Here is a 20,057-nt window from a genome sequence, read left to right on the forward strand (position 1 = left end):
TTCTTTTAACATGTTCTTTTAATACAAGTGCAAAGCATGGTTTTATTTCAGCCACATACAGATGTGGAGCTGCAGAATGTATCAATCAGACAGTTCACAGAATACTGAAATCCTCTCTGTTCAACAGATCTTTTGGTATCTTGATCAATATTTTATCAATCAAACACGTCAAACAAGTTTAGTTTACTGATATCCTTCATGAAGAAACGCTCAGTCATAGAATAAAGAAATAAAAGTATGAACAACTCGTAGAGTAGAAATAAACATCATTTTTAAGTGGATTGAGAGCATGCATTGTCACACAACACTTGTAAGGAATGTAGACTTATTTATTTATTTATTAATAGCAAAACGGAGACTGAGTTAGTTGAAGTGAATTTGGTGCAGCAGGGCGTGTGGCGAAGGGTCAGGCCGGGTCACCAAAGAATGATTTAATCTTTTAAAGTGAAGCTTATGTAACAAGCACGCCTCTTACTGATTCATCAGTTTCTGCTTAATAGCTTTGTAGCACACAAACAAATTTAGTTTCTTCTCTCTTTAAAATCACTACATCACTACAACAGTAATATAAAATTTGCTGTTAATTTGTGATTAAACAAACTGAACTGTGTCTCACACTAGCCTTTACAATATGTTCTATGAAGATGTATAATGTTTTATTTCATTAGCAAGTATCATGCACAATCGCTTTGCCCCATTCATTAGTGCAACACTTTAAAACCGAATGCATGACCCTTGTGAAAAAGAAGTGCACTTGTAGTGTGAATCAAATCTTATATTTTTTTTTTACTTGTACGTGCAGACATAATTAGTGAAATAAAAGCCCACTTATGTCAACTTAGAAAGAGTGTGTGCTCCTGATTGTGTTCCTTAACACACTTAAGTACACTTTTAAGATCGTCTGACTTACTTTGGTCAAAAAAGCATGTTAGAGTTCAGCCAACTGCATATTATTACCATAATAAGTATTCTTTTTTATTATAATAATAGTAAGCATGTAACATGTATTGGCCTTATATCAGTGACTTACATTAATATGTTTGTAAGCAACTGAAATAAAAGCTTGTCAAAAACTTCTCCATGGCCCCAAAACACTCTCAGACCCCAAAGGGTTAATATAAAGTGTTACCAAAATATGCTTAAATGTACTTCTTTTTCACAAGGGCATACATGTTCACTGATCACATTGAGAGATTATTGTTAGTGTGAACTTCAAAAGCAAGCTGTAACACTGATAATCTTCATAAACTCAACTTCTCGTATCATCTTCTGACTTCCATGGATCCTCATTGAGCATTATCAACTTCTCTGTCTTTCTTGGTCAATAGTAGCCATAACAACTTTACTTTACTCACTTTCCAGCAATATTCATTCCTGTCCTATTTGATTTCACTTTCACTTGCATATAAAGGGTTTCCTGGCTCTCCTTCAACGTCTCCAAGTACTGCTATCTTTGGCTTTATAGAGTGTTAGTTTATTCGGATCGGCCGGTGAAGGCCGAAGATTAGCCTCTGTCACTGACCTTTGGGGCTGTCTAAAGGGTGACCCGTAGGGGACGGGACCAGCTGGTGCCGATGCTGTGCTCTTGGTTGGGGACAGAAAAGTCAAAGGTGATTGACTTAAACTGTCTTTTTGGTTTTTTGGCGGAGGTTCATATGTGACCTTTGCCTTCCACTCGGCCGGAGGCTCTGGTAAGAGCTTACTCTTAGCGGCATAGTGCAGGTTGGAGGCAATGGACTGTTGAATGTCCAGAAATGTAAAGGCTTCATCCACGAGCCCCAGTGGGTGGCGTGAGGCAGCTTCCCAGGGGGTGAGAGGCTTGTGACCCCTGTCTATCCGGACGGTCTGGCCCACTGTTGGCCGTATGGAAATAGTGCGGGATGAAGGTCTGGGTGATGGAGAAGATGAAACTGACCTGGGGTTGAGACCCACAGCTGAAAGAGTCACCGGTGGTGACAAGGATGAGCTCCTAAGCGCCTGAAATGAGCAAACAAATGCATTTAAAGCAGATGGCAATAAACAGTTCGTTGTTTCAAAACGCTTTTCAAGGGTCACTGATATATGTGCATGCGGGCACAAAGACATTTCTCTTCAGGTTTCCACAAGGAAAGAACTAAGTGGCATTAAACAAGAAGGGCTGTGCTGCCACCATCTGGTTATGATATTAACTTGCAGGGCTCTTATTACTACAGTTCATTTGATAAATCTGATTTTGCATGATGAGTAAAATTAGCATTTTGAATCAAATGTGATGTTATGAACTAAACATATGGAATACTCGGGAACACTTTATTTTAAGGTTGTTACATGTTGTTACATATACTAACTATCATAATAACAAAAAATAATGCATAATTACAGGCAAATAACCCTAACCTTTAGTAAGTACATGTAGTTAATTAATATCTATTTAGTATTTAAATGTATAATTACACTGTAACAAGGACACATCAAAATAAAGTGTAACCAAATACTCTAATGGTAATATTCTTTTTAGTGAATTTGTAGTATGTAGTAGTAGTTTGTAGAAAACTGATTGGTCAACTCCAGGTTGACCAAGAACAATGCATGTGGAAAAATATTTATTATATGCATTAAAAAAGATTAATGTATTTAATTCTGTACAATAAAAAGTGTAATGTATTGTTTAAAGAAGCCAGTAAAGTGTTAAATGAATAATAATTAAATTAACCGACTTAATATTGTCAAATATGACTGTCATGTACTGTAGATGTTGCACAATTTTCATTTTGTCTCTGATGTTTTATTAAAACATGAATCACTATAAGTGATACAAAAGCAACAGGTGGCATAAAGCAGAGCGTTCTCCTCTCCCACATTTCAAATCATGGGACCAGAGATCACATTTCCCCAAATATAGCTCCTGCAGCAGGCCTTGAAGCGCATTCGTTCATATCATTTCCACTTTTCCAATTATGAAGTATGTCTTACTTGGCTTCTGAAAAGTATGATGCAACACGGGCCCAAATTTAGAACAATACTCATACTTCAGCTTGCCTTTTGACATTCTTATTTCAGGCTAACATATTATTGATATTTTCCATGCAGACAATAATTACTCTTATAAATATAAAACCAAATTGGATATAAATAATAATAGAAAATTTAATTTCATATACTCCTTCAAAAACATTTTGGATTATGTAATCGAAAGTGACTTGTTGATAAATGTAATCTACTATTTATTAGGAGAGACTGAGGGAAATTTTAAAACCTTTTTTCAATCACAGATATTTACACTAAGTAACTATTTACTGTAAATACTACCTGTATTTACTAACTGTATCTATTTACAAATAATGATAGTTGTGAATATTTTACTTAAGCTTAATAACTGACAGAATCTACTGCTAAAACTAAAAGATAAGGAAAATTATTTTTTAAAAGGAATGTGAAAGCAGAGAATAGTGAGAGGAGCAAAAAATGAATCATTGTAAAGAAAGAATTGAGTGAAGTACATGCAAAAGCAAACAAACAAAACTGAAGACAGTAATTTTAATGGCGCTGTGGAACATTTTACAAATAGTGTTCTATGAAGAAAACATCACACAAAGAAATGAACAAAAGACAGCAAAAAAGTACAGAATATAGCAATCAAACTAAAAATGAACTTGCTGACTTCCTATATCTAGTTTATTTGATGTTCCTCTTGTAGAACTGCTGAGAAATTCTGAAGCAAACACAAATTTCTCCCTCAAAAATAAACAAGAAGTGACACAAAATCTACTTATTTTCATAAAACGTAAAAATTAAGAGCTCTCCAACTTACAGTATGTACCAGCTGTTAAACATTAAAATATTGACACTATTCAACCTGCTTGAAAAAACTCACATACTGAGCACATTCATTTCTTCAGTTATGAAAAAGTCTGAAAAATTAATTACAATTTAGAAATATAACAATGTTTTTTTGTTTTTTCTTCTATCTCTTAAGGTGGGAGATGATTGAACTCCACTACATAAAATAGTTACCTTAATACATTCTGTCTCTGTGTTTTATAGTATCTCCTTGCACTGTTGGCTCTGCCAGAAGTTGTTCATACACTGTTTACTTGCATATTCCAACCACTGTATCATAATACTGTTTATGTATTTATTTCTGTCTGTCTACTCAGGTGTTGTAATATGATTGTATAGTGTTGGTTTGGTTTTAAGGAATTACATCCTTAAGTTCTATTGCAAATCATTTACCCAGTAGCCCTTATAATAGACCATTTTGTCACTTTTTCACCTGTCCAAATATTTCCCTCATTATTAAGCATTCATGTTTCTCTTCTCAAACTCAATCAATAATGATTCCCTTTGACCAAAATTAAGTCTAAGCTGACTAAGTACATTCTCGTCCTACCTTCAGCAGGCCACGTCTATAAAAATATTTGTATAAAGTACTTGGCAGAGCATTTTTCTGTAAAAACACCATGTGATGTAGTTCTGAAATATCTATGCGCTCTTCTGATCTGATCTGATCTGTTCTGGCAGATCTTAAAAGTCAATTGTTACATAATATTTCTCTTTGGAAGTAAGCTTCTGCGCTACATAAGGTATCTGGATCATAGCTTAGTTTTCCTAAGGTAAAAACACCGGAGAAAAATCACTATAACATAACTATTTTTCTGGAGTGCTTGGCTTCCACACCTGGGCAGCACTCTTCTTGGCTGAAAATTTGGGCTTTGGAGCAGCAATAATACTGCCTCCTGAGGCAGAGTCAGCCCTTGGTGCTACTGGGTAAGATGGCACAACATAAGAACTAGGGGCTGGTTGGTAAGCCAGTGCAGGTCCAGCTTGATATACTGCATTAGGACCTGTCTGATAGGAGGGTGGGGAGGGCTGTTGGTAGGGAGGGCTTGGTGCTTGTTGGTAAGGATTTACAGAAGGCTGTTGGTAAGCTTGTTGGGGGTTGTATTCTTGTTGATATGGGACCTGTTGAGGTTGCTGTTGATAAGAATTTAGAGCAGGCTGATATGTATTAGAAGGGGGTTGGTGGTAAAGGCCATCTTGCATAGGTGATTGACCAGCTATCCCATAGGGTTGCTGGGCCTGCTGTGGCATAAAACCATAAGGGGGAGGACCTTGGTTATATCCCATTTGTTGGGTTTGATTGGGAGGACCTAGTGCTTGGGCTTGAATTTGGGCCTGAGCTTGAGCCTGGGCTTCAGCTGCCTTTTCAGAAGCAAGCTTTTCAGCTGCCTCCTTTTCTGCAGCGAGTTTCTCTGCTGCTGGGCCATATGTAAAAAGGGAGGAATTCAGCTGATAGGGCTGATGCTTCATGACATCAAGAACATGAAGAGGTTTCGGGACACGTTTTTGCTTATCTTTGTTTTTGTTCTTGTTTGCTGTTGAAGGGTTAGAGGGGGAAGGCTGCTTGATAGCACCTGGTGGATATGACGGTGAATGAATTGGATTATATGCCAATGGCGGGGGAGCCCTGCAATTGGGTGAATATTTCCAGGAATTTGTCAAAGAAGGAGAAGGTGAAGATGGTCTTGCCTTATTCTGCACTGTGGTAGAGTCCACAATGTACTTCTCCATTCTGGATTGCCTTTTGGCGAACAGTTCAGCTCCTTTCCCTTTCAAGGCTGGCATCTCAAATGCTGACCCAAAGCCAGAGGGGGACATAGTACTACGTGTTGGAACAGGAGATGGTGCCTTTGTCCCAGTGGTATATGAATTCATTCGTCGTGGAGGAGTGGGCTGAGAGCTCTGAGTTGGACTCCATGGCTTGATTGGTTGGGGAGGCAATTTCTGGGATTCATTTTGGGCAGTGCTGCTAACTGCACTCTGTTGGTGTTGGGGTGCCCAAGCATTTACAGTCGGTTGAGACTGAGATTGTGGTGATGCCCACTGGGTCACAGGTGGCTGGGATGCCTGCTGTTGAGGTTTTGGTGCCCATGGAGGATGAGCCTGAGTTGGTGGGAGTGGCTGAGCCCAGGGAGGCTGAATTTGATTCTGTGCAGTTGTCCAAGAGTTCATTGCTTGTTGAGGATGTTGAGAAGCAGGTTCTTGTCCCCACTGTGGATGTGGTTGGGACTGGGCTGGCATCGATGGCCAAGGATTCATGGGTTGTTGCACTGGTGCTGTGGGATGATGTGAAGGTTGAGTCTGCTGAGCCCATGTAGGTTGTGCTTGAATTGGACTCTGTGGCTGAGTCCATGCATTTGCAGATAGCTGTGTTGGATCTTGCTGTTTGGCCTGAGAGACCCAAGGTGGTTGGGGCTGTGACTGCCTCTGAGGTTGAGTCCAAGAAGGCTGTGGCTGTTGCTGATGGGATGATGCCCAATGTGGCGTCAACTGTTGTTGCTGGGACCATGCTGGATGTTCCTGAGTTTGAATTTGATCTTGTTGCCAAACACTGATAGATGGTTGTTCCGGCTCGTGCGGCTGCGACCAGGGAGCTTGTGGGGTTGACTGATTTGGACTTGGTGCCCAAGAATTGATTTGGGACTGAAGCTGTGGTTGATGTTTGGTTGGGGGTGAAGTTCGAGGATGTGTTACCCAAGAAGGCTGGGATTGTGTTTTAGAAGGGACTTGTACTTCTGGAGGACCCTGAGACTGTGTCATCCACTGTGGCTGTGTTTGAGATTGGTTTTGAGATGGGACTTGCAATTGGACCTTATCTGGACCCCAAGTACTTACTGGAATCTGCTGCTGACTTTGATTTGGAGCTGGATCCCATGATCTGACAGATGGATCTGACTGTGTAACAGGTGGTACGACAGGAGCAGAATTAATTTGTGGCTGGGGTTGTTTCTCATTCCAGGTTTCTTGTTGCTGGTTTGACTCCATTTGGGATTCTTGTTGTTTCCAGGCATTATCTGGAGGAAGCTGTTCAGGACAGTGTGAAACATCATGTGATTCGGGGGCATATGTAGGCTTTTCTTCAGACAACATTGGGGCCCCCATTTCAGGGGCAGGGGAAAAAGCAGTATCAGCCTCTGTGACTGGAGCTTCTGCAGGGGCTGGGACACTACTTTCGGTTTGCTGTGGGATGGGTTGTTCAGCAGTTTCTTGTTGATCAGACCATGGTGGAGAAGCAGGGTTAATGTGAGGTTTAGGAGCTACTGGTGGTGGAATTTTGTGTTTCGTCTTAGAAGGCTGAAGAAAGTTGCAGGCTTCAGCTCCTAAACTTAAATAATCTTCTTCTGGACAAAACTCTAAACCTGCCTTCTTGTCATTCCTGTTAAGGAGATTCAACAGAGCAGGATTAGGTGAAACCTTGGGAGACTCCTTGAAAGTGAACATTGGCTTATTGGCACTCCTTCTCCTTGTATCTTGCAAGATACCAGTCTTGATAGCAGGCACAGATATACGCTCATCACGGGAAGCAATCTGTTCACCTTGTCCCAATGAATACCCAGGCTGTTCTTGATTGTCTGCACTTGATGAGGAGGAAAATGGAGCAGCCACTCTATTCTGAACTGAAAATGGTTTGGCACTCCTGTTTGTGACTAATGGCTGCATTTCGTTTTGCATCTGCTGATCAAACATGCCATTCAAATGATGCGAATACTGTTGCGCTTGCTGTTGTTGGGAGTGTTGTTGCTGATTGTATGATTGCATGTGTTGGTACATATTTTGTTGCTGGTAGTCTTGCTGTTGTTGGTGCTGGTATTGTAGCTGCTGCTGGTATTCTTGATACTGCTGCTGCTGCTGCTGCTGTTGTTGATGGTACTGTTCTTGGTACTGATGATATTGTTGTTGCTGTTGTTGCTTCTGTGCTGATAAGCTGTGGTGTAGATTTACATCCATGTAATTCTGGTTCTCTTGTGCATGCATATAAGTCTGCTCCTCCATGTGTTGGTATGTTTGATGTGTCTCAGGCTCCTGCACTGCTTCAACAGGGATCCCCTTACGTCTCATCTCTTCATGTTCTTCTACTATCTCATCCATGCGCTGTTTGCGCTGGGCAAACATGAGGGCTCCTTTCCCCTTCGTCTCAGGTAGTGCATCCATACCCTGCAGGTTGTCAAGCTTGCGCTCTATCTCAAGTAATCCAGTATCCCAATCAAAGCTTACAATGCTTTTCTGGCCTGAGGCATTGGTAAAGAAATCCTCATTAATTTCAGTTTCACTTGAGGCTAAAACAGTGAACTCAACAGTGTGCTCCTCTTCGTCGTCTTCGTCGTCCTTATAATCTGGCTCGTCCTCACCAGTACCGTAGCTTACAAGCGTAAACTTCTTGGCCCTTTGTCTATGCTTCTTAAACATCAACACCCCCTTGTTATTAGGGTTGGGGGCAGGAGCTGACAGCAGGAGAGCAATGCGCTTGCATTTAGACTTGGCTTCTTTCACCTGCTTCTCTGAAAGGCTCTCACTGCGCCGGAGCCCTAAGAATGAGAAAATGAGAAGTTAAGGTTACGGGTAGAGAGTGAGGCGGGTGAGGTCATAAAGAAGGGCTGTTGGTTGGTCCTGGCGGCCTAATTCACTGAACTGTGTATGAAGCATATAAATAGCACTGTTATGTGAGCAGCCAGTAAGTCATTTCATATGAGAGGACTTGAACTGGGAAAATACAAGTATTAACTGTAGCTAACTAATTTTTTACTATTGTTAAGCCAAATGCATAATTGTTTGTTATGCATCGGAATATACTGCATGCAATTTAGATCCTGTCAGTTAAAACTAAAAAAATGCATGACAATGTATATAGATAATTTTTTTAAGAGAGTCATGGCTTGTCCGCTAATCAAATGATGAATCCCTGGTTTAACAGGAGTTAAATGGAATTCACGGCTCTCCTGACCCGCATTACTCTTAATGACCCAATAAGTCATTCTCCTAGCAGAGATTTGAGAACACCATCACCAATTAACTAAATCTCTGATCCATGTATAACATCCAGGCATTAACATAAGCCAGTTACAGCTGTGAATGTGTCTAGAGCACGTTACTGAGGTTGAGCCAATAGCAGACACAGCAGAGAAAAAAGAGGGAGTAAAAATAGCCCCGGGGCACTGTGTGGGCTTGCAAGTGCCGGAGCGCTAATACAAGCCCATATATGCAGCTCCAAAAGTTGTAAAAAAACATGCTACCCTATTCCAGTCAATGTACACAGAAGTAAGGCCGCATATCCCCACAAGGCACCTGTGTCCGTCTCCTTTAGAGAGTATAAAGACTTGCCACATTTCAGATTCTTGTCTTTCCAACCTCAAGGTGGAGATAGCCATAGATGAGTGCTCCTTCCTTTTCAGTGCTGCTAAGATGGCCAATTTTAAAGGATCGGGTAACAGGCCAGAGTCACACATGCTGATGTCTGTCAAATGCATGGCACTTCAGCAAGCATCATTAGCATGCCCATGTTTTATTCTTAACTTTACCAGTCATGTCACAATGTGAGCCCCCATTTATTACTGCTACGATGAATCATTGCTATGTTCTTTCTTGTTATCTATCTATCTATCTGTCTATCCATCTATCTATCTATCTATCTATCTATCTATCTATCTATCTATCTATCTATCTATCTATCTATCTATCTATCTATCTATCTATCTATCTATAATCCATAACAAACATTTGATATGAAAAGTATTACACTTATTCGTGCTTTCGCTCACAAATCATTAAACGTATACATAATGCAGTAACTGACATATAAATAAATGACAATAAACAGTGGTTAAAAAGAACCATACAAACTGGAGATGAATTGTGTTGAACTTTCTTTAAACTATTACTTTAGAAAGTAATTCACAGCTGAGTACGTCAGTTCACTGATGCTATATCTATAACCCAAGCTTTTTAAATATGAAATTATTGCTATTCTTGAAAACAGATACTATATCACACTATAAGAAGAAACACTGAAAATGCAATGTTACTTACTGGCGTGCCTTGCCCGGTGCTTGCTTGGCTCGTTGACCTCCCTCTCCGATTCGGAGTCCCACTCCTCTGAGGGAAGTCCAAAGGACACAGATGAGGAGGTGGGAGCTTCTTCAATGTGCCCTCCTTCTTCCCCAGCAGAATCCAACCGTTCACTGGCCTCTACCCCCTCCTTTCCTGAACAGCTTCCAGATAACTGCTTCACTGTCACCTCCACCTGTCCTGTCAAAGCAGGGGGTTTGCTAACCAACACACCCCGCTGACCAAGGGGTTGCCGGTCTCGTCGGGGTATGTAGAGGGGGTTAGCTGGAGTAAATGCGGTGGTTGTAGTATAATTGACGCTCTCATCTGTCTTTCTTTGATGGATGTCTCCCACAACTCCACATGCACTGCCTAATGCAGTACAGTCTGGCTCTTCCAGGGTGGTCTTGGAGAGCGAAAGCTGCAATTCAACTACAGATCCTGGGGTTACATCCAAACTGGTGTCTCCAGCACCCTGGGCATTGGTGACTCTACTTTTATTCCTAGAAGCAGGTATTTGAACTTGGGTCCGAACCAATCGAGTCCTTGCTGGACACTCTCCATCGCTGTCCGTCTCTCCATAATATGCTTCATCCTGGGACTCAGAGGTGTATAGTTCCTGTGGCTCGTGAGGCCTGGATGGAGAAGGGATCCGAAAAGTGGTGCTAACCATTTTAAAGCTCTCCTGAGGTTGACTACAGCATCTAGAGGGAGGAGATCATGTCAGCTCTATTTATTTGCAGTTAATCCATCTATTTTAACACCATGACTTCATTATCAAGCAAATAATTTATTTGAAATGAGAAAAAAAGTACCTCAGTTTTCATTTACCATTGGGAGAATCAAAACTGCACCATTTTATTTTTCTGTTAATCACATATTAATGTCTTATTAATCTAAATGGATCTTGGTTAGAGATTCTGTTTTTGATTGTACACTGGGTGTTTAGTATTTCAAATGTCAAGACAGGCATAAACAAGACATCTCATGAACTATGCTATAAAAATGCAAATAACTGTCCAGTTTAATGCATGCATCACAATGTGTCGCATCACGAGGGACAGAAGAGGAAGAGAACCTTTAATATGAAATGAAAAAGCGATATAATTTTGCCTAAAAAACCTGATACACTGAAGGTAAACAGGCAACAAGAGTGCATCTAAGAACATTTGTCCAGGCTTTAAAATACCTTTTGACAAGCAGCTGTAGACAGTCAGCTGAGGCTTCAATGAGATCAATAGCGTCTGAGAGACTGAGGTTTGAGCAAGGCTTTCCATTCACCGACACCAGCTCATCATTCTCACACAATCCAGCCACGGCAGCAGGACTACCGTCCTCTATCTACAAGATAGATAATAATCATGCATTTATTAAATGGTAGCTTGAGAAATTTAAAAAGATATATTTGAACATAAAAGTAAGGCTAGACATTGCAATGTATATGAAAAGTGCTTTCCGTAAAAGCATCATAGTAGCTTCACCGCAAAAATGCACCCCAAATCATCTGTTTAACATAAAATAAGAGATTCTGAAGAAGGCTGGGAAACTAACATCTGATGGTAGCCATTGACTTCCACAGTATATAAAAACACTGTAAGTCAATGGCTACCGTCAGCTGTTTGTTTCCCAACATTCTTCAAAATATCTTCTTTTTATGTTCAGCATGAAAAGAAACAAACTCACGCAGGTTTGGGTGAACTACTCAGAAAAAGAAAGGCAAAAGAGTTTACACTGAATAATCAATCTAATTATTATTATTTTTTTTTAAACACAGTGCGAACATGTATAATACTGTACATGGATGAAAAAAGAGCAATAAGACCCATCCTTGGTTCAAAGACAGTGCATCTTAATTTAGACCAAGTGTCTCTAATTTACGCATCACAACAGCTGCATGTCAAAGGACTAAACAGTGCTCCTGGCCAAAGCAGGTCTATGAGCCATTAGCCTCGCAAACTGAAGCAGAGACACTTAGATTTAATATCAGCCATCTGTAACTTTGAGGGCATCACAAATCAACTCTGCTCTAAGGTCAAGTCATAAAGCAGAGCGATTGTTCGTCTCTCTGCTTGATTTAGCACATGGTATTATTGAAATGTTTATGCAGTAACAAGATACAAGCTAGCAAGCGAGCTGGAAACCTATATTGAACTGCAGATGAAATCTTTAAAGTGAATGTTTTCTCAGATACAAAGAATAATTCAGTCCTGAGATGACCTTTTATTATTTGGACAATTTCATTACAAACCATTCCCAAGTATAATGGCAGCATTATGAGAGCAAATCTATTTATGACCGTCTGCCACTGATAAACACCTTCACCTTAAATAAACCAAAAATCATGACTCAAGTTCATAACTTCAACTGGAGGAATTTCCATCAGGAATTGTGAGTTTAGTTTCTCAGTTTAACAGCTCATGTACACACAGCTGCTCAAGCCAGACACATTTGCATATTTCATTTGTGTTGATAACCGTAAAGGCTGACCGTAACTTAACATAAAGTGCAATGATGATTTTCAGTTGCAGATAATGTGTGCATTTAAAAAATGTGGGATAATAAGTTTTAAGATTCAAAAAAATATACAGTTATGTTTTAATTCTTATTTGAATTGTTGATTTAGTTGAATTAGCTGGCATTAAATGCATATTGATCACTGGCAACAGTAAGTTCAGTTCGGTCCAGAAATTTGGTCACAGCCCCTCTCCTAAATCTCTAGTAGAATTTGCTTTTCTAGTGCATGAAATCATATTCCAAACAACAATTATGATGATTCATAAGCTTTTTGTTCATCTGAATCCCACATAACTGGAATTGCAGAAAACGAATGTTTGACAATGGAAAATTCTGGGAAATGTTTATTGTGTATAGAAACTTTGTTAGACTTCAAATGGTAAGCAAATTTACTGTACATTGATGCTTAATACGCATGCTGTTGACTGACAGTTCTTGGATCCAAGTCTCCATCGACCCCAGGAGGTTAACAAAAGCTAACATTGAAATATTGCCGTCTGATGCCCACGATCCAAGAACTGTCAGTCAACAGCATGTGTATGTAAGCTCTCTATACTATTTAACATCAGTGGAAATTTCCTTATTTGAGGGTTAACATAAAGTTGAACACACACACACACATTTTAAAATCGCCTAAAAAATTCACTGTTTTAAATTTTTTTGACAATGGATGTTTGCAAGGCATGCTCCACTAAGAGTCTTTAGAGGACAATATAGTTCCCATTGACTACCACTAGAGGGCAGTGTGCAGTCAATAAAAGACACCCTATTCAAAAACAGTAAAGTTATTCTGAGATGAAAAATAAACTACAATACAAAATATCTGAGACTCACACATGATCTGCAGAAAGATTCTGTCTCCAGTGGCGTCTCCTCTCTTACTAAATATTTAGATAAAATTGAATGCACAGCATTGCCACAGAGGAGAACATTTCTCATGAACACATAGCTGGCCGTTTGTAGCTTTTCAACACATTATGGTGTAAATATTGTAAACAGCACACGCTGATATTTCCTGGTTAAACTCATTATCAATCTGGCCTAAATACGGCTCTTCAGTCTAAACTATTCTATGTTTCATGCTGCTGCTTTTAACAGTGCATAAATGTGAAATATCCATTTGATTTGGTCAAAAAAGCATTGCATGTGCTTTAGTATGTTAGCTAACACATCAAATAAGTGCACGTCTTTATGGATTAACAAAAATGTAAAGATCAAGAAAAAAAAATCAAGATATAATAATATTTGGCATTATTACAAAGTGCATTTAAAAAATGTTAAATTAAGTTGGTTAAGAAACAGTAGTTATTTAAGTGACATTTTAATTCATTCATATTGTATTATCTGCAAGTACAGGTTTATTTTTATACTTTCAAGGCATGAATTAAAAGTGCACATTAAATACAATTAAGTGCATTTCTTTTTCACAAGGGACATGAAACACATTTAAGTTGATCTGACCATTATCACAAGGAGATTTACCATGTGATGAAATTCTTTGTTATCAACACAATACATTTTAATAACATTACAAACACCGTGCTTATAAATTTGCGATACATACTGTACTAGAAGAGCAAAATGTGCTTAAAGAGCCAAAATGTTATTTAATGAATCAGTTCATGCAAGTGAAAAGGGTGAGTGTGTAAAGTATGTTCTGAAAAACGTCTGCTTCAAAGAAACCATGAGCATGCTTTATTCAATACTTTGATTTTCTTTTGTTTGAAAGCAAGGCTGATTGTGTTATAGAGCATTTGTTTCTTGGACATTGCGATCAAACATTATCTGGCACGAAAAATAAATTTTAAACGTAACATTTTGGAGGAGAAAGTCAAAAGCACAATTCATTTTGTTCACATAAACACACTGAGTAAATGCAGCATGCTGGCTACTTCTGCCTCCTACAGCTTAAAGCAATTATCTTTCTCTGTTTCCAACAGACATTTCAGGTAAAATGAACCATGGTGGTCTAAAGACTGCCAGGTTCCCATTGTTACATGTACATTAGCCGTAAATGGTGGATTTTCATATACTTGTGCTGGGTGAGTTGGTTAGCAGTGTACCGCAGCACACAGGAGTGAATCCAGCTGTAATGTTGATAGCTAAATGACTTAAGGTTAAGCATAACTCTTTACTACAGATTGCTGGACGCCTTCCATCGGTCTAACAGGTCATTATGAAAATGTTTTTTTTACGTGCATGTTCAAAAGAGACTGTAGCAATCTGTACTTTTAATGAACTCACTTTGGGCCCTTTGTATATGGCTAAGGATCCATCGTGTGCTCTAACTGTAGGACAGAATAAAAAAGCAGACCATTAGCGAACTAAAGACTTTGACCATTATAAAGCAATGCTGCACATTGAAATATAATCGTGAATGAAATATAAACATAACATACATACTGTACATTCATGCATAATATCCTTGTGACACAGCAAATGCGCTTTTTAGCACTGAATTTGCACTTGCAGTATATTTAATATGTTAAAAGTACATAAAAAAAAAAAAAAAAAATCTGTATTTGCAGATAATTACTAAAATAAAAGGCAAAATAAATGCACTTCAAGAAAGATATGTTATGAATGTTTCTCAACACACTTAAAAATTGCACATGAATGAAAAGTTTTATTTAAAAATATATATCTTCTTAAAAACATTCTGTTGTGCTTTAAAGAAATACATTTTTATGTGTTGACTAACATACTAAAGCACATTCAAAGATAAAGTGTGTTAAAAGTACCAAACATCATTGCAAATTGCAAATACATTTAAATACATAAAATACAAGTTCTCAATAGAAATGAGATTAAAGTCTTTTTAATTTTTTCATAAATTCTAGTCAGTACATTCTGCAAACCAAATGCAATAGAACTAAAATGAAATTACATATAAAGATGCACTTAAGTTCTACTTAAATGGTTAAACCACTCAAAAGTTAATTTAATTGAATTTAATATACACTTTAATTTAATATAAACCATAATACATTTAGTTAAAACTGGATCATTTAATATAATTTAATTGGAACGTGCATTTATTTTAAAGTATATTATTTTCATAATAATTACTCTCTTTAAGTACTGAACACCATGACCTCCATTATGTATCACACTGAACAGATTTTCATCCTGAACAGTATTTGTCAGCTTCATGTCATGTCTCTCAGCCGAGTTTGCTCTTAGTTGAGTCAGGGTAAAAGTCATGTCTTCCAGATGATTTAGAGGAGCACGGGGTCACTCCACGAAGATGGAAGCACGTACCTCTCTCATGACGACACAGGCAAATATTTGACTGCTCAGCTAAAAGTTAAAGCTGAAAGCTTGCATATATCTCATGTAAGTGTCAATTCAGAAACTAAACAGATCTAACAGAGACTGATTTCAGCACTCTAACAGGAAAAAAACTAACATGCATCAGGATTAATATTACGTAGTTATATTTAATATTGGATTACTATTAATTAGGTTATTACTAACAAAATTGTTCACCTAAAAATTTAAATTTGCTGAAATTTTACGCCATCCAAAATGGAGAAATGTGGCATTTGCATCATTTGCTCTCCAATCGAACCTCTGCAGTGAATGGGTGCTGTCAGAGAGTCATAAAAGCTGATAAAACATGCAGTTTTTCTCTTCAAAAGACATTTACTCATGGACTGGAGTGGTGTGGATTGTTTGTGGATTATTGTGATGTTTGTATCAGCTGTTTGGACTCTCATTCTGACGGCACCCATTCACTGCAGAGCATCCTTTGATGAGAAAGTGATACAATGCTAGATTTCTCCAAATCTGATGAAGAAACAAAATCATCTACATCTTGGATTGCCTAAGGGTGAGTGAACTTTCAAACTATTAATTTAATGTTAATGAAAATAATACTCGTTATTTATAATTCTGCTGTTACATGAAAAGTTAAATTACAATGTTTTTCTGAAGCGGTTATACTGTACGTCCCCTGCTGATCAACACTCACTGTGGTGATGATGACAACCTGACAGCTGCACTGGAATGATTGATGGGGAAGGGATGTGCATGATTTATTAAAAAAAGGACCATATTAATAAAATGAAAGGAAAATAAAATATACACAAACAGATCTTTATCCATCCAAGTGTTTTTTTTTTTTTGGAGTGCATCTGTTTAGAAGTTATTTAGCAGCATGTATGCTTGTTCCTGAATTATATATGTACATAAAAACAGCCAGATGAAAGTTTAGATTCAAGTCAAGGCTCTGTGGGGTACACTGCATTACTCCAGTAGTGTTGTATTTTAAAGGTAGACACTTAAAACTATAATGACAACAGAAACAGAAGCTTACTTTGCCGGTTATAGTTTTATGAGGGAGTGCACTGTGATATCATTACAAAAATACAAAGTTTGCCAGTCAGGAGTTTGCCAAAGCTAAAGTCTATAAGCCATTATTAGGACTCAAACCTTACTAATGGCTATTAATGTTTTACGGAATTGTAAAATACAACTATAATATAATGTGAATAACACTTTAAAGAGCTACAAATAAATGAGTTTTTCAGCTGAGAAGGATATTATTGCTTAACGACCTGTACACTGGCCAGGAACACATATTTCATGCAATATGCCCACTAAGTGACTTCAGACTCACATCTAGTCTGTTATTGATTTGTTGGTCATTTCGACTGATTAGTACCTACATACTTATCATACATTTACCAGAGCATTGCTTGCAACCTGTGTAACACATTTATTCATATATGAAGGTGCACAGTAAGGGGTACAGTTTTTTTTAAAGTTGTGAACAAAACAAATATTACTTTATCATGTTTTACAAGAAAATACTATTACGTTCTTGAAAATTTTCATGTTTAATGCAATGTGTTACTTGCAGTCTCGTCTGACGTCTTATGACGTTATACTAACAATTTCCGAGTGAAGATTGTTTCAAAGGAAAGCCTACACCAATTTATTATTATTAATAATGTTATTAGTATTATTATCATCAGTTTGAGTTATGGTCCTCTAATCTGTTTGGCTTTCCAATGATATTTAATAAAATAGCATTTGTAATGTTCCAGGCAAAATAAATAAATAAATAAAAATCCAATAGAATCAGCACAAATCTGTTAATTCTGAGAACATTAAATTTAATAATTGAAAAAGTAAGAACATGGTAAAAAAAAAAAAAAAAAAAGGCTAGCTGTGGACCAAGAAAAATTGTACGAGATGAAAAAGAAAGTTCTATGATATGAAAATTCTGTCATTATTCACTCAGCCTCCACTTGACGGTAGCCATCGACTTTCACCAACATTCGTCAAAATATCTTCTTTTGTGTTCAGCAGTTTGAGTAAATGATGACCCTTTAAGTATATTAGTATGTTTGTTAAAACTGTGTAATCATAATGAATGGTGATTCTATATAGAATTAAAATACAAAATCTTAAATATTAGGCCTGAATTGTTTTGTGTGAGCAATTGAGCATATGTGGTTTTTAATACTCTCTTTTTGCAAGTGATTCAATATACCACAGAGCATTTATTTGAGCATTTATCGCAGACATGTTAATATTGGGTATAACATCACTCCTGCTAGCGTTATATTGCTTAAACATTTTAAATACTATTTTTCATAGCCACGAAGAGCTGTCACATAAACAAAACATTTAAGTATAAACATATGTCTCATGGGGTCAGAGGCTGTGTTGAGGGTGGTGCTGATTATTTCCATATAAATCATTATGAATACAACTTCAAGCGTTCACAAATTACACATGTTCTAAGCTGACACTCGCAAAACTTGATGATATAAGAAGTTTTAGTAATTTGCACGTTAATCCCTAAATCAATGTTTCCCACTCAGTTAAAGATCAACTAATAATTCCAGCCGCTGGAAACTAACAGTTTAGGTTCTTGATATCTATGGGAGTGATGACAGATTGCATGAACTTGGCCAGCAAACTTTGTTAGCTTTGCTGTGACCATATAAGGACCCTTGCTCAAGTCTGAGACAAGCGGAGCCTACGCAGCTAAGATCTGCCTGTAAAATTCAGCTAAAGAAAAACAAGTTTGCCAGTGAACATTTATCAAAACAACAGGCCAATCTGAGCTCCACGGGTGGCCACTAAGACATGTTGTCATTATGCAAGAATCCAACACGACGTTCGTTTACAACATTGCCCAAGTGTCCAGTTAACGTCATTAATTAACTGTATAAGAGAACTACAAAAAATAAAAATCAGCTTTCTGGTTACAATTATCATACTCAAATGCACATTAAACCCACCTTTGTCCAAGAACAAAACTTGCCTACATGTAACAAACTCAAGAAAACCTGCTGAAATGAGCTGCTTAAGCCAACCTAAGATGAGTTCCTGGTTGAATCTGATCCAAGCTGGTGTTTATCTGATAAACCAATTGGCATCCTTATCTGGCCAGCTAAAAAAGTACCAAAACCCAAACTAAAGCCTAGAAAACCAGCAGGGTACTCTGAAAGGGCATTTTTATGTTTCAAACTCAAACACTATAACAAACTTGAGAAAGAGCCATAATAAAAGAGCAGAAAGTAATGGATATTCATCCTCAACACCAGGTACTCTAAACTGCATAACTGTTGAATCTTCATCAGTGGTCTCACCTGAAGCAGCTGGATTGGATGTTGAGGGTCTTGAGCGCTCTGGCTGAGTGTGAATCCCCAGGGCGCCCCGCCACGCAGCGTCACACACACAAACTCACCCGTGCCCATCCTCCTGCGGTCTGAGAGAAGTCAAGCTTCTTCTGCGATATCTGAGGCTGCCTTCGGTGGGAGTAAAGACACAACAGCTGGAGTCCGGCCCTCTCTTCGGCGTCATTCTTCAGAGACCATTCTGAGGAGACTAACTGCTCTTTACTCAGGTTTAACCCTCAAACATCCTTTGGGACAAATTTGGGCAAAATTATTTTATATATATAAAAAAAATTGTTTCCTTAATCTGAGCTGTACAACACTTTTCTAAAGAGCTACTTTTCCTAAATTTGCCACCTGAACACACACACACGTTTTTTATGGGGACATTCCATAGGTGTAATAGTTTTTATACTGTTCTATCGCAATACACAAACCCTGCACCTAAACCTACCCCCCACAGGAAACTTTCTGCATTTTTAGATTTTCTGAAAACTACATGTATAATTTTATAATCTAGTTTCCTCAAGGGGACCTCAAAATCTCAACATTTTTAGGATTTGTCTTTTTGTTTATGAAAGTAAAAGAAATATTAAATATAACAAAAAAGAAATTATATTTTACATGAATAATATGGTACTTTTAGAGAGAGAGAGAGAGAGAGAGAGAAAACTCCACCAAAAATCCAACAACAACAACATAAAAAAACGTAGTTTTTATTTTGTTGAAAGTGATTATGATTTATTTTTTTAACTGTCTAAAACTGAGATTTGTTTATTCCTTTGTTTGTTTGTGGAACCCTGTCCTCAGATATAAAAAATAAAAAGGCAAGCTATTCTTGGAACAAGTTGGGACATACAGTATATGTTGGTCAAACTAACAAATCATGTCAGCTTTCCACTTTTTTATATTGCTGAAAAGTCTATAGTATATAGTATAATGCATTTTAAATGCAATTGATTTTAGAACAAATGTTTTCTAACTATTTCATATTTACATTATTGTTTTCATTGTGACTCTGGACAGCAGCATTTCCCACTACACTTT

The 20,057-nt window shown here is 37.8% G+C and overlaps 1 protein-coding gene across 3 annotated transcripts; it reads right to left on the reverse strand.

Moving 5' to 3' along the window:
* Positions 1-19,143, reverse strand: LOC127961727 (synaptopodin-2-like). 3 transcript variants are annotated; one of them, XM_052560964.1, is made up of 5 exons: positions 18,984-19,143; positions 11,051-11,202; positions 9,844-10,565; positions 5,509-8,345; positions 1-1,977 (listed from the first exon to the last, which is right to left on the reverse strand). In XM_052560964.1, the coding sequence occupies exons 1-5, from the start codon at positions 19,089-19,091 to the stop codon at positions 1,429-1,431; spliced, it is 4,368 nt and encodes a 1,455-aa protein (XP_052416924.1). In that variant the 5' UTR covers positions 19,092-19,143; the 3' UTR covers positions 1-1,428. The 3 variants fall into 3 exon arrangements, with proteins under 3 accessions (XP_052416924.1, XP_052416922.1, XP_052416923.1); XM_052560962.1 differs by lacking the exon at positions 1-1,977 and having other exon boundaries at positions 3,503-8,345; XM_052560963.1 differs by lacking the exons at positions 1-1,977; positions 11,051-11,202 and having other exon boundaries at positions 3,503-8,345; positions 18,984-19,116.
* Positions 19,144-20,057: the final 914 nt, after the last annotated feature.

This window comes from Carassius gibelio, chromosome B7 (assembly GCF_023724105.1).
Source record: "Carassius gibelio isolate Cgi1373 ecotype wild population from Czech Republic chromosome B7, carGib1.2-hapl.c, whole genome shotgun sequence".
NCBI classification, from domain to species: Eukaryota; Metazoa; Chordata; class Actinopteri; order Cypriniformes; family Cyprinidae; genus Carassius; species Carassius gibelio.